Source organism: Schistocerca nitens, chromosome 11, assembly GCF_023898315.1.
Source record: "Schistocerca nitens isolate TAMUIC-IGC-003100 chromosome 11, iqSchNite1.1, whole genome shotgun sequence".
NCBI lineage: Eukaryota > Metazoa > Arthropoda > Insecta > Orthoptera > Acrididae > Schistocerca > Schistocerca nitens.
In genome coordinates, this window is record NC_064624.1 from 47,708,339 (window position 1) to 47,720,992 (window position 12,654).

The 12,654-nt window shown below is 38.7% G+C and overlaps 1 protein-coding gene across 15 annotated transcripts in view; it reads right to left on the reverse strand.

Moving 5' to 3' along the window:
- The window catches only part of LOC126213399 (zinc finger protein 493-like), a 209,094-nt gene that overhangs the window by 146,777 nt on the left and 49,663 nt on the right, over positions 1–12,654 (reverse strand). For all 15 annotated transcript variants that reach the window (XM_049941114.1, XM_049941115.1, XM_049941112.1 and 12 more), the window contains one exon: positions 1,258–1,295. In XM_049941114.1, coding sequence (XP_049797071.1) covers positions 1,258–1,295 — 38 coding nt within the window. The remainder of the gene's footprint in view (positions 1–1,257; positions 1,296–12,654) is intronic.

Below are 12,654 nucleotides of genomic sequence, written 5' to 3' on the forward strand. Positions count from 1 at the left end.
ATGTAAAGAACACCATGTGAGGAGTTCAGTGTAAGATGGTTCTCCACACGAACAGGATAGCTCTGGATATGTGATGCTGTAAGCAGTTGAGCTTGAGAATAACAATACATCTTCAGAAGCAAAGTTGCATTACATACATGAGAATAGGATGTCACAGGGCCTACAACTGCAACACCACCTTTCACAATAATGCACACATTAATTGTAGCAAAGGACAGACCACCTGCAGTACATGATACCATGAGGAACCGAGGCGCAGTTGGGAGGGTCTTCAAATCTTTAGCCTCATTCTGTTTATGCTTAGTAGACACACACTAAGATGGTGAGCCACAGCAAAAAAAAAAAAGAAAAAATCTCCATGATTGCCAACATCTACAATGGCATGCTCCTTCCAACCGGGGGGGAGGGGGGGGCACACTCAGAGGGGGGATTCACCCACCGTAAATGACTGTTCACACCTCAGGTCACACCTCCCAAACTCCTGACAGAGGGACCAATTGGGATTTGGGAAGGTAACAGCTTAGGCAGTTACCCCTCTCTAGGCATGGACTGTATCAGAGTGTATGTGCGAACCCTACCTGTTGACCAGGAGCTGGGAATTATGCATTACCTTGTCACCTGTAATGTGTCTCATGAATGGGCCAGCCTTCAGGAACACACCGGGACGAAGGAGAAACAAAGAGAATGAGGATTCACCAGTTAAGTCTTCACAACCTTACTGAAAGTGGCACCAGATACATACGATTCTTCTTGATGGTGGCCTGTACACTGTCACCACTACGAGCTTGTGTGCTTCCTGAGCACCAATGTGGCACAGCATTGAAAGAGCTGTTCAACACTATATTCATTAATCGGGAAGGCCAGGAATCAGCTCCAATTTTTGGATATATACCCACTCACCCTTCCTTCTTACTTTTCTATTGCAGTATATTAGCTTGTGCTCATCAAGATGAATCTATTGAATTTCAGTGATTTTCATGCAACATTCCACATTCAGCCCAATACAGGTGCTGACACTCCACCTGAACTTTTGTTTTCCTGTATGGATATTAGACATTCGCTCTACATATTTAGGAACAGTGACATAATGGTTGTTGCAGAGAATAGCATTACTGACCATACTGCCTTGTGATGTTGTTGCTTATCAGTAATACTGAATAATTACAGTAGTGCATTTTATATCTGAAGTACTATCACAATTAATAAATAAAAATTTATATTACTCAAAAAGTTCTGCAATGAATTACGAAAACTTACCTTGCACTATCATGTGTGTATCTTGTTGAGGTTTCCACCTGAAACATTTCAAGAAATGTAAAGTGATTTACAAATGATGAGACAGCACATAAACACCATTATACTAACACCCACCAACATGTGACTGGTCCACAAAATGCTGTAAGTGAGGCTTGAAAATATCATTAGAGGAGACATGATAAAAGTGTTGCAATTACTGAAACAGAATGGTAGTAAGAATTCACTCTTCATTTTCTCCCTTTGTCTTCAGTACTGTATATAACAATACAAGCCAGTAATTGAGTTGTAATCATACTTCCTCCAACACTTCACAAAGAAAAGTGACCAAAAAATCTTTAATCTGCCATGCACTTGCACCTTGGGTGAAATTTTCGTTTACTTTTTCCTATTATGAAAACTGCCATTCACTGACAGTTGAATCGATCATCAGAAGTGACACATTTGATCCTTTGTGCTCTGGGCAGCCCAGACCAACTTGTAGAGGTGAGGAGTGACTTCTAAACCCAACCTTAAGTTCACATCCAAAACTACATACAGGCTTTGACCATTAAATATAGAAACATTAACAAATATTGGCAAACTCTAAATACTTTCAGGCATTGTAAATGGACAAGTTAAAGTTGGCACAACAAAGTAGTACATTCACAGATGAAGAAATACCACATTCAGAGAACTGTAGATTCTTCGCAGAGAACACAGGAGAAAAAATTCATGAAACTACTCCAGGACTGTATTCATAAATGGCAAATCTATGTTGCAATTGGTACCAAATTTTTCCATTACCTCCAGAAAGACTCTCTCTCTGCAATAATTCAATATGTAAATGAGAGGTACACAATCATCAATTTTATTAAATTTTTTATCCTCAAACTGGTACAGAATGGAGGTGAGAACATTTTCTGCCTAAACTGCTATTAAACGTATTTGTTCACAACTGGAATTACGACTTATGCCAGTCTCAAGTGAGAGCTTACTATGAACTAAGTCAAAGCCATTAAATGTAACATCTGGCGCATGGGGAGTGGAAATTTAGATGTGCAGTATGACATGACTTTGATGGAAATTATTACATGAAGTACTACTATTGTATAGGCATACAGATGACAAAGACACTTGTCTTATAATGAATATGGAATTTGTAAACATGGTTGACACAAAGAAAGTGTTCTCAAACGGAATTACAAAGCATTCCTATGTCACACTGAGCTATTACTTGAGAATCGTACAACTGCCAAATTAACAATTTTGAATAAATACATTCTGTAACAGTCCAGGGAGAATTTTTTTCATTTATAAACGTCTGCCTCACTGTGGATGTAAGAAAAAAGGAAAAATGATAAAAAAAGACATTTAGCAAAATTGTTTGCAACGAACACCCCCCACCCCCACATACACCAGCAAAAAGATATGAAGTCAACAATAACATGATTTGGGAATATCAGATAGCTTATGTGCCAATAGCAAAGCACAATTCCAAAAATATGATTAATTTCAGAGTCAGACATAGATACCTGTTGACATTGACCATTACCACTGAACAATAAAAGTAAGATTCCCGGCCTAGAATAACTGATAACTATGTTCACAGAAGATTCAAAGAAATTCCATGAAAATTCAAGTAGGAAGCAACTGCAGAAATTCTAAAATGCAAGATATATCAGAGATAGCTTAGGACAGCAAGGTCCTATGAAGGGAAAATGATAAGACTAAAGGAGCAAAATACTATTGGAATACATTTGTAAAATTTTAGAAGCAAGACTGCTTTTATTCAATATTCTTAAAGAATCTGAAATACAGAAGACAACACGAGTCCTATTAAAAGAACTTCAGTCTCATTTGAGATATGAACAGACTTTAGCTAAGGCAATGGACTAACACCATTCTTCTTTCAGACCATACTTGAACACGTGAACACTGAACAGATGGAGCAGTTGTCAGAATCTAATACCAGAAGTTGAATACTACTTAGAAAATGGATAATGTCAAAATTGTCTGTTCAAATTTTGTAGATAACTTAGAAATACTGACAGTGTAGAGAAAGCACAAAACAGATAGGAAGAGAAACAGTAGGAAAATCATTACTACTCATCTCCTCTGATAAGAAGCGGTGAAGCAGTAATGGCTAACAGGACTGCAACATCCCAATCAAATACGAAGTATGGGAGTAACAGGGGAAGACAAATTTAAGTATCTAGGAGAAGTCATGTAGCCAAAACTCCGACTTTCAAGGCAGTCATTTGGCCAGAATACACATCTGTTTCACAAATACTAATTTTAGAATCAACAAAAGATAGTGAAAATTACCATAAAAGAAAAGATATTTGGAAACAGAACACCAGCAAAAACATTTAAATTCATAAGCAATACAGAAGTATAGATAAATATGTAGGAAAATAACTGGAGACAAAATTTGGCAAAGAAGGCTAATGAGTCTTAGCATATTGAAAAGAAAAACTGTGCAGCAGTACTAAAAACATAAAAAAATAACTCATTGGCTTACAGAAGTGCACAAAGACCTATAAGGAACTTGTATAAATAAGCAAGAAATTGAATCAAACCAAATACAGAAACAGAATTGAGTTGATAAATTCTCCGTAGCAAAATAGTTCCAAGAAGACAAGATAGTAACTGGACATCAGGTGAGTGGAAAGAAAGAAAGAAAGAAAGAAAGAAAGAAAGAAAGAAAGAAGTGTACAGATGAAGTAGTAGCATAAAGAAATGTAAAACCTTAGCTGGCCTGTATTGGAGCAGGACAAAAAAAAATTTTTTTTTTGTTCCACTCTTGCAATGCCTTATCAGGAAGGCATAGTGACGGTGTATGTATTGCAAACAAATTATAGCAAGGAGGTCAAAGAGTCTCTGCAAATATGCTGACAACAGTATTCGGAGTATTTTGTTAAGCTACAGCAGTTCTCAAGCAACATCATGAACTATGCTGACAAGTCTACTGTAAAAAGTCACATAATAACAAGTGATCTACCTGACAAATGACATAAACCCACTCCAATTCAAAAATTAGGGACAGGACAGAGTTTGGAGGGAAAACTCGAACTTAGAATGCCAAAGACAGGTCTAAGGTGGGGATGTTTCCAGTACAGTCACATTTTAGAAAATAGTATGATTCCATGTAGAAGAAAGAATATGTCAAATAATTGGACACTTCAGTAGGTCAATGATTCTAAACACACCTCTGCCTATTTTCAAAACAATTCTTTTCAGACCAAAAACAAACTTTTTGGGTGCATAAGCCAAAGCCTGGATCTAAATCCAGCTGAATGCCTCTGATATGCACTGAACTGATGTGTTCATGATAGAAGAACAAGAATCAGTTTGCTGGTATCTTATTGAACCTATGGTCAGAACTCCCAATTGACGAATTACAAAAGCTTGTGGATTCAATGCCAAATTGATGTGCAGCTGTGATCAAAGACCATGGGTATGCACCAAATAGTGATTTGTTCTTCAGATCCCAAAATAGTTTTATTCTTATACGGTGAGACCTACAAATTACTTTTCAGTCAAAAGAATTACATCTCTCTTGATGTAACATAACCTTATTTAAACTATATGTAGACTTGAACTAAATAGATTACAATTTCATATTTTTCAATTACTCATGGCAGTTTTTTCTATTATACACTTATGTTTATGTAAGTGAAACTAACGCTTTCTATAAAACATTTTTGAGTGTTACTGTAGTAGAACTGTATTTAGACCAATGGTGAGATGAAATGAGCAAATAGTAAACAACAGTGGCAGAGTACAAATAGTTTTGTTCTGCAGATCACTATACACAATCTGATGACCCTCTGGACAGCAGCACCAATCCTTAAGTACATTGTTTTATGTGAGCTCATCAGATCAAATCAAAATGCATTCAAATAAAATAACTACCATATTTTACAGACTGTAAAGTGCACCTTAATTTTCAAGCAATTTTTAAGAAAAGTACATTTTTACCACTCTTATCAATAAATTGCAAAGTCAGCCTACAAATTTCTCAGTTTATAAAACCAAAACGACCTTTAAAATCACTGAAATTCAATATCTGGACTTCCCTCTTTTCTCCACATCATTGACTTCTTTATATGTAAGATGGTCTTCACTACTACTGAGAGCATTACTTATGCCATCCTTCATGAAAGATTTAACTGTGATATTTTCTCTCACCCTAGATCACAACAGCTTTATTGACTGAAACACTTGTTTGTTTGTAGATCATTATAAGACCCCCTTTGTCATGATTTCATGTTGAGCTTAATCCATCATCCATTTGTTCCAATCCTCTTCCATATACACCTTAAATACGCTGAAGTGGCACTGAAACTGGTCTAATCAATCGTATTCAAAGACAGAGACATGTAAACAAAGAGAATGACACTGCAGTCCGCAATACCTATATACGACAAGTGTCTGAACCACCTGTTTCTGCTGCGACAACGGCAGGTAATTAAGATTTAATTAAGTCTGAATGTGTTACAGCCAGAGCATGAGCAATGAGGCATAGAATTTCTGAGGTAGCAATGAAGTAGGGATCTTCTCATGTGACCATTTCAAAAGTGTACAGTGAATATCAGTAATCCAGTAAAACAAAAAATTTCTTACATCGCTGTGGTCGGAAAAAGATACTGCAAGAATGGGGCCAACAACAACTGAAGAGAATCATTCAATGTCACAGAAGTGCAATCCTGCAAATTTCTGTAGGTTTCAATGCTGGGCCATCAAAAACTATTAGCATGCAAACCATTCAACAAAACATCACTGATATGGGCTTTTGGAGCCAAAGTTCCACTTGTGCACCTTTGATGACTGCACAACACAAAGTATTACACCTCACCTGCAACTGTCAATACCGACAATGGACTGTTGATGACTGGAAACATGTCGACTGGTCAGACAAATCTAATTTCAAATTGTATTGAGTGGATGGAAGTGTATAGGTATGGAGACAGCCTCATGAATCCATGGACCCTGCTTGTCAGCAGGGTACTGTTCAAGCTGGTGTTGGTTCTGCAGTGGTGTTGTGGGGTGTGTGCTGTAGTTGTATGGGACCCCTGATACATCTAGATATGACTGAGAAGTGACATGTACATAAGCGTCCTGTCTGATCAGCTGCATCCATTCATGTCCATTGTGCATTCCAACAGAATTGGGCAATTCCAGCAGGACAATGCGACAACCCACACATCCACAACTGCTACAGAGTGGCTCCACGAACACTCTTCTGAGAATCACTTCTGCTAGCCTCCTAATTCCCCCAACATAAACATTATTCAGCGTATCTGGGATGCCTTGCAACGTGCTGTTCAGAAAAGATCTCTGCTCCCTTGTACTCTTGGATTTATGGTCAGCCCTGCAAGATTCATGGTGTCAATTTCCCCTCCCTCCCTCCCCCTCCAGCACTACTTCAGACATTAGTTGAGTCCATGGCATGTCATGTTGTGGCACTTCTGCATGCTTACTGGGGTCCTACATGATATTACACAGGTATACTAGCTTCTTTAGTTCTTCAGTGTAGTGTCAACATCAAGAAGTTGCAATTGTGAAGTAAGTCCTCCAGCAATAACAGCAAGATCTGTATTTAACTGTCTCAGTTTCTCTTTCACAGAATTTTACAAATGACTACTCAAGTGATCTAGCACAAGAAGAGAACTCTTCTTCAATGAAGTGCCTTTCCTTCACTCCAACACACTGTTCATCCATAATTTAGTACCGGCCTCATCCATCCAACCCTTGTCATATATGTAAACACCTGGGAGTATTTCAGAAGGTTCTGACATTGTTTAAAACTTGAAAATGATCACTGGATTTAGTTCAGTACCTTCAACGCAACATGAAAGAACAATAGTGTACTGCATTTTTAATGTTCACTTGTTTTTATTGTTACTGTTTTAGCACCTTTCATGGCAACAATTTTGTTACTTGGCACATCAAGTCCATCATATTCACTATTTAGCTTAGTTCCACAATGATTTTCTTTCAATGTTGTATAATAGTGTGATAAAAAATGAAATGTCTTGTGACGAGGGCCTCCCGTCGGGTAGACTGCTCGTCTGGTGCAAGTCTTTCGATTTGACGCCACTTCGGCAACTTGCGTGTTGATGAGGATGAAATGATGATGATTAGGACAACACAACACCCAGTCCCTGAGCAGAGAAAATTTCCGACCCAGCCAGGAATCGAACCCGTGATGGAATGATAATACTCTCTCTTCACACTCTTATGGCATTTTATATGATGTTTTGGTCTTGGTTCGCACGCAAAGTCCATGACACTTCATAAACCTGTAGCACCAAACATTTTCACCCTTAATATCGGTTAAGCTCCACTGTAGCACTAGCTAACAAGCATATATTTGAGTCATTTTTGTAGCAAATCCAGTACCATTTAGATGGTGTGCTTGAATTCATTTCAATATATAATCATCTAGTTTTGACGATTTTGTATTCAGTCCTCTTTTCTCACATTTGGCGTTCGTGTTCTGCAGTTCTTCTTTACTAGCACACCAATAGCGAATTGTTTTTTCTCTGTCGGTGGAGGAATGAAATGCTCCTCAGCTGCTGTGTTTCCACATTCTTCTGCATATGCTAATACTTGCAATTTATAGCCCATATCATATGAATACATGTTATTTTTTCCATTGTGGAACTAGCTACAAAAGAAAATATTCTTCTGTTACCAATAACACAAATCACTTTCAGTTCAAGTTCACTGGCACTGTAGACTTGAATTATGCATCACAGGCTAGACAGCATTCTGTGTTTGTGACTGCATGGCAGGAGGGAGACACTGTCAGCAAGTTTGTCAAGTTTGTAAATCCCTGTAACTCAAGTTTCTTGCATCGGTGCACTGCTGCTGCCAATTGAATCCAATAGATTTCCTTTTTTTTTTTTTTGTCATCAGTCTACTGGCTGGTTTGATGCGGCCTGCCACGAATTCCTTTCCTGTGCTAACCTCTTCATCTCAGAGTAGCACTTGCAACCTACGTCCTCAATTATTTGCTTGACGTATTCCAATCTGTCTTCCTCTACAGTTTTTGCCCTCTACAGCTCCCTCTAGTACCATGGAAGTCATTCCCTCACGTCTTAGCAGGTGTCCTATCATCCTGTCCCTTCTCCTTATGAGTGTTTTCCACATATTCCTTTCCTCTCCGATTCTGCATAGAACCTCCTCATTCCTTACCTTATCAGTCCACCTAATTTTCAACATTCGTCTATAGCACCATATCTCAAATGCTTCGATTCTCTTCTGTTCCAGTTTTCCCACAGTCCATGATTCACTACCATACATAGATTTCCTGCGGTATTGAATATATGGCCACTATTGGGCAACCACGAATTTTGACTCAAATGAATTTTATAATCCCTAATATATGATATCAAGTCTTTGTAAGCAGTGCTGGAAATTAATTTGAACAAATAAAGTAACTGAAAATTTGTCATGCATTCAAACTTTCAAATACTACAAGTAAGTGGGCAACCACGAATTTTGACTCAAATGAATTTTATAATCCCTAATATATGATATCAAGTCTTTGTAAGCAGTGCTGGAAATTAATTTGAACAAATAAAGTAACTGAAAATTTGTCATGCATTCAAACTTTCAAATACTACAAGTAAGATAGAAATATGTGAATCTAACATCAAATGCACAGGATTGACACCAAACATTTTCCACTTAACATTGAAACATGAACACCTATACATTTAAAAATTTTTTCAGGTGAACTATGTTCCTCCCAAGCCAAGAGAAACGCCAATAACCTGTTATCTATTGGGAATACTTTCCTGTGAGAAAACGCCGACAACTAACTGTAAGGGAGAATTTAAATTCACAATCTTACAACTTTTGCACTAGTATCTTTGAAGAATTTTAGGACTTTTCCAAGGTCACTGCTATGATGGCAAGTAGAATTTGTGTCACACATTTAAACATAATCATTAACTCATTGACAAACAAAAGATGAATGCGGCCAAAATAAGTGAGGGACAGCAATAAACCAAGATTCAACAAATCAAATATTCTAACTCTGCTGATTGATATCTCAAGAAATCAGATGCATAGCAAACTGCTAATTTGTCACTTTCCAGCTATAAAATATTATTCACAAATATGGCATAGAGAAACATTAAAATTGAACTCAACAGTACTATATCAAACTGTGCATCTCAACTTTAGCAGTTTTTCATAAATTAATTTTTATAAACACTAATTACAATAATGCTAAATTGTACTACTGGTAAGCCAAAACTGCCACAAGCATAAACAACAAATCAAACTGTACAGTGAATGCATTGTTTGTCTGGAACTCTACTTGATCCGGGGTATCTAAAATTTGACTAAAACTACTCAGTTAATTTGACCAGAGCTAAATATACTCCACAATTCCCTACACCAAAAGAAAGCATATTTTACACTACACCCTTACCTTTATCCTTAGTGACTGTGTGTTAGATGCTTTTTGGACAAATTAACTATTATGCAGTGAGATCAAGATATGTCTAGTTCATTTCGTTGTAATTGGAACTTCATATCTGCTACATAGCACCCTAAAGCACCATGTAAATGAGCATGAAATTACGATCTCACCTCACATGACACAATTGTTTGTATAGAAATATTTCCTTGTATTTACTTATTATAACAGTTGCATATGATGGTAGTTTATCATGTTTTCACTGATATTTAATGTAATATTTATCTTAGATTATTTCATAAGGTTCTAAAGTGACCACCATGGGGAGGTGCTTATCTCAACCCAGGCTTCACAGAATCCTCACTAGAATACCAACTAATCCAGGAGGTACATTGAGGAAGGAGGGTGGGGAATATACAAAGACAGAACATGAGACACTGGAACTGCTCCGCAAAACTTACTTTCCTCAGTATGCTCTGGCTGATAACTTAGACCAGAACATGACCCCTGAAAGACAATGGTTCTCTGGCACTTGAAGAGAGGACTGAGAATTGGTCAAGGAGTGCATCAATTTCAGGAAAATTCAATGGGCGATGGGAACATTCTTACCGTTCAAGTCACCTGGCCCTGATGGAATCTTTCCAGCTCTTTTGAAACAAGCAGGAGAGAATCTTGTAAGAGTCTTGTGCAGGTTATTCAGGGTTAGCCTAGCAGCAGGAGTCATTCCAAATGCCTGGAGGGCAGTGAAGGTTGTCTTTATTCCAAAGCCAGGGAGAATTGATCATAACAAGGCCAAGGATATGAGACCAATCAGTCTGTCCTTCATTCTTAAAACATTGGAAAAACTGGTTGATGTACATGTTGGAGAGAAGAGGCTAACTAGGGCTCCTCTGCATTCAAACAAACACACATATGAACCAGGTAAATCATGTGAGACAGCTCTGTCAAATTGCTGGTAAGGTAGAGAAAGCACTTCGCTTTCAAAAAACATCCCTCTGCATCTTCCTGAACATCACGGGGGCCTTTAGTAACATAACATTTGATTCCATATATGAGCAGCAGAAGTGCATGACCTAGTGACCACTACATGTAGGTCGACTAGTGCCATGCTTAGTGGCCACTGTAATGAATGAAAAGATGGTAATTAACAGCACTAGAGTTTGTCCACAAGGAGGATTTTTGTACTCCTTATTGTGGAATCTAATGGTGAATTAAATCATTGAGGAACTAAATTCCAGACAATGCTTTTGCCAAGGATACACAGATGACCTGGTCAGGGTAATACTTCGTAAATTTACTGACACAGTTAGGAATATGGCATAAGGTGTGCTTGACATTGTACAAGACTGGTGCATTAAACAGAATCTAAGGGTTAATCCTAAGAAGAGTGTTGTGGTAGCATTCATGAAGAAGTGTATCCAACACTCAAGTTGGAATCTAAAGCTTTCCATTGAAACTACCTGTGAAGGGAATAGTGAAATATCTAGGATAACCTTAGATGAGAAACTAACATGGACCCCTCACATTAGGAGCATCTGCTCCAAAGGAAAAGGTTCTGTAGTGAGTACCAGAAGGGCTTGTGGCAAAAACTGGGGATTAAGCCCCGAGGGTATGCACTGGCTATACACCATGGTGATTAGAGTTAGGATCTCCTACAGGGCCATAGTGTGCTTGAAGAATGTAGAACAGCAGGTTGCAGCTAAGGAGCTTGCTACGGTGGAAAGACTGGCCTGCTTAACCATAACCGGCAGAATTGGCAGCACACCAACCACTGGGATGGAAACCATGCTGGACATACCTCCACTACACATTTGGGTTAATATGAAGGCAGCAGACTCAAAACTGGTAAAAACTGAATCTCACTGGGATATCCAGACACACACACACACACACACACACACACACACACACACACACACACACACACACACACACACTAAAACAGTGAGTGAGGCAAATATAGGAATGGCTGGGGAAATGCCGGTAGACTATATAATAACTCCCAACACCTTCAACAAGCCTTATAATATAATAATTGGAAGCAGGGAGCAGTGGGAAAAAACATTTTGACAACATACAGGGGACACTGTCTGGTTCACTGGTGGGTGGAAATCGGACCAAGGCAATGGGGCCAGGGTGTACAGGGTTCACCCAAAACTGGAGGACATCATCTCTCTAGGAAAACTGGCCTCGATATTCCAAGCTGCAATTACTGCAATCATGGCATGTGTGGAGGAGAATGTACGTAGGTGCTACAAAGACCGTAGTATCTACATCTATTCAGACAGCCAGGCAACCCTGAAATCATTGGCAGCTCCTCCACCAAGATCTAAGGTGGTTGCAAAATGTCAGCGTTCTACTGGAGCTAGGGGGAAGCAATAGGGTAAACCTAATGTGGGTCCCTAGCCACTTGGGAATCGGTGGCAATGAACAAGCTGACAGATTGGCAAGGATGGGGGGCAAAGACTCCATTTGTTGGACCGGATCCTGTCCTGACAATCACCAAGACTATGATCAAACTAGAACTACAGAATTGGATTAGAAGACAGCACACAATACTGGAGCAAGGTCTATAAGCAAAAACATGGGAAGATAATGATGCCAAAGCAGTGTTTTAAAAGAAACTCTAATCCTGGGCTCAAACAGGAATGAGATTATACTCAAGGTTGGACTGATGACCAGCCACAGGAATTTCAAAAAACACCTACATACATTGGGTACAATGGAAGAAGACCCTAAATGTACCATCTGTGATGAGAGTGAAGAAACTGCATCACACCTAATCTTCGAATGCATGGCATTGGAGACAATGAGACAGAATTTTCAGCACATTGTGTCTAACAAAGATGTGGTAAAGGGATTCCTTGCACTATGTAAGGTCACTGGTCGCCTTTACTAGATATACAGGGAGCAATACCGCACAATAAACTGTTTCGGTGCAAGCAGTGGCCTGTTAGACCACAGCTGTTTTAGCTTCCCTG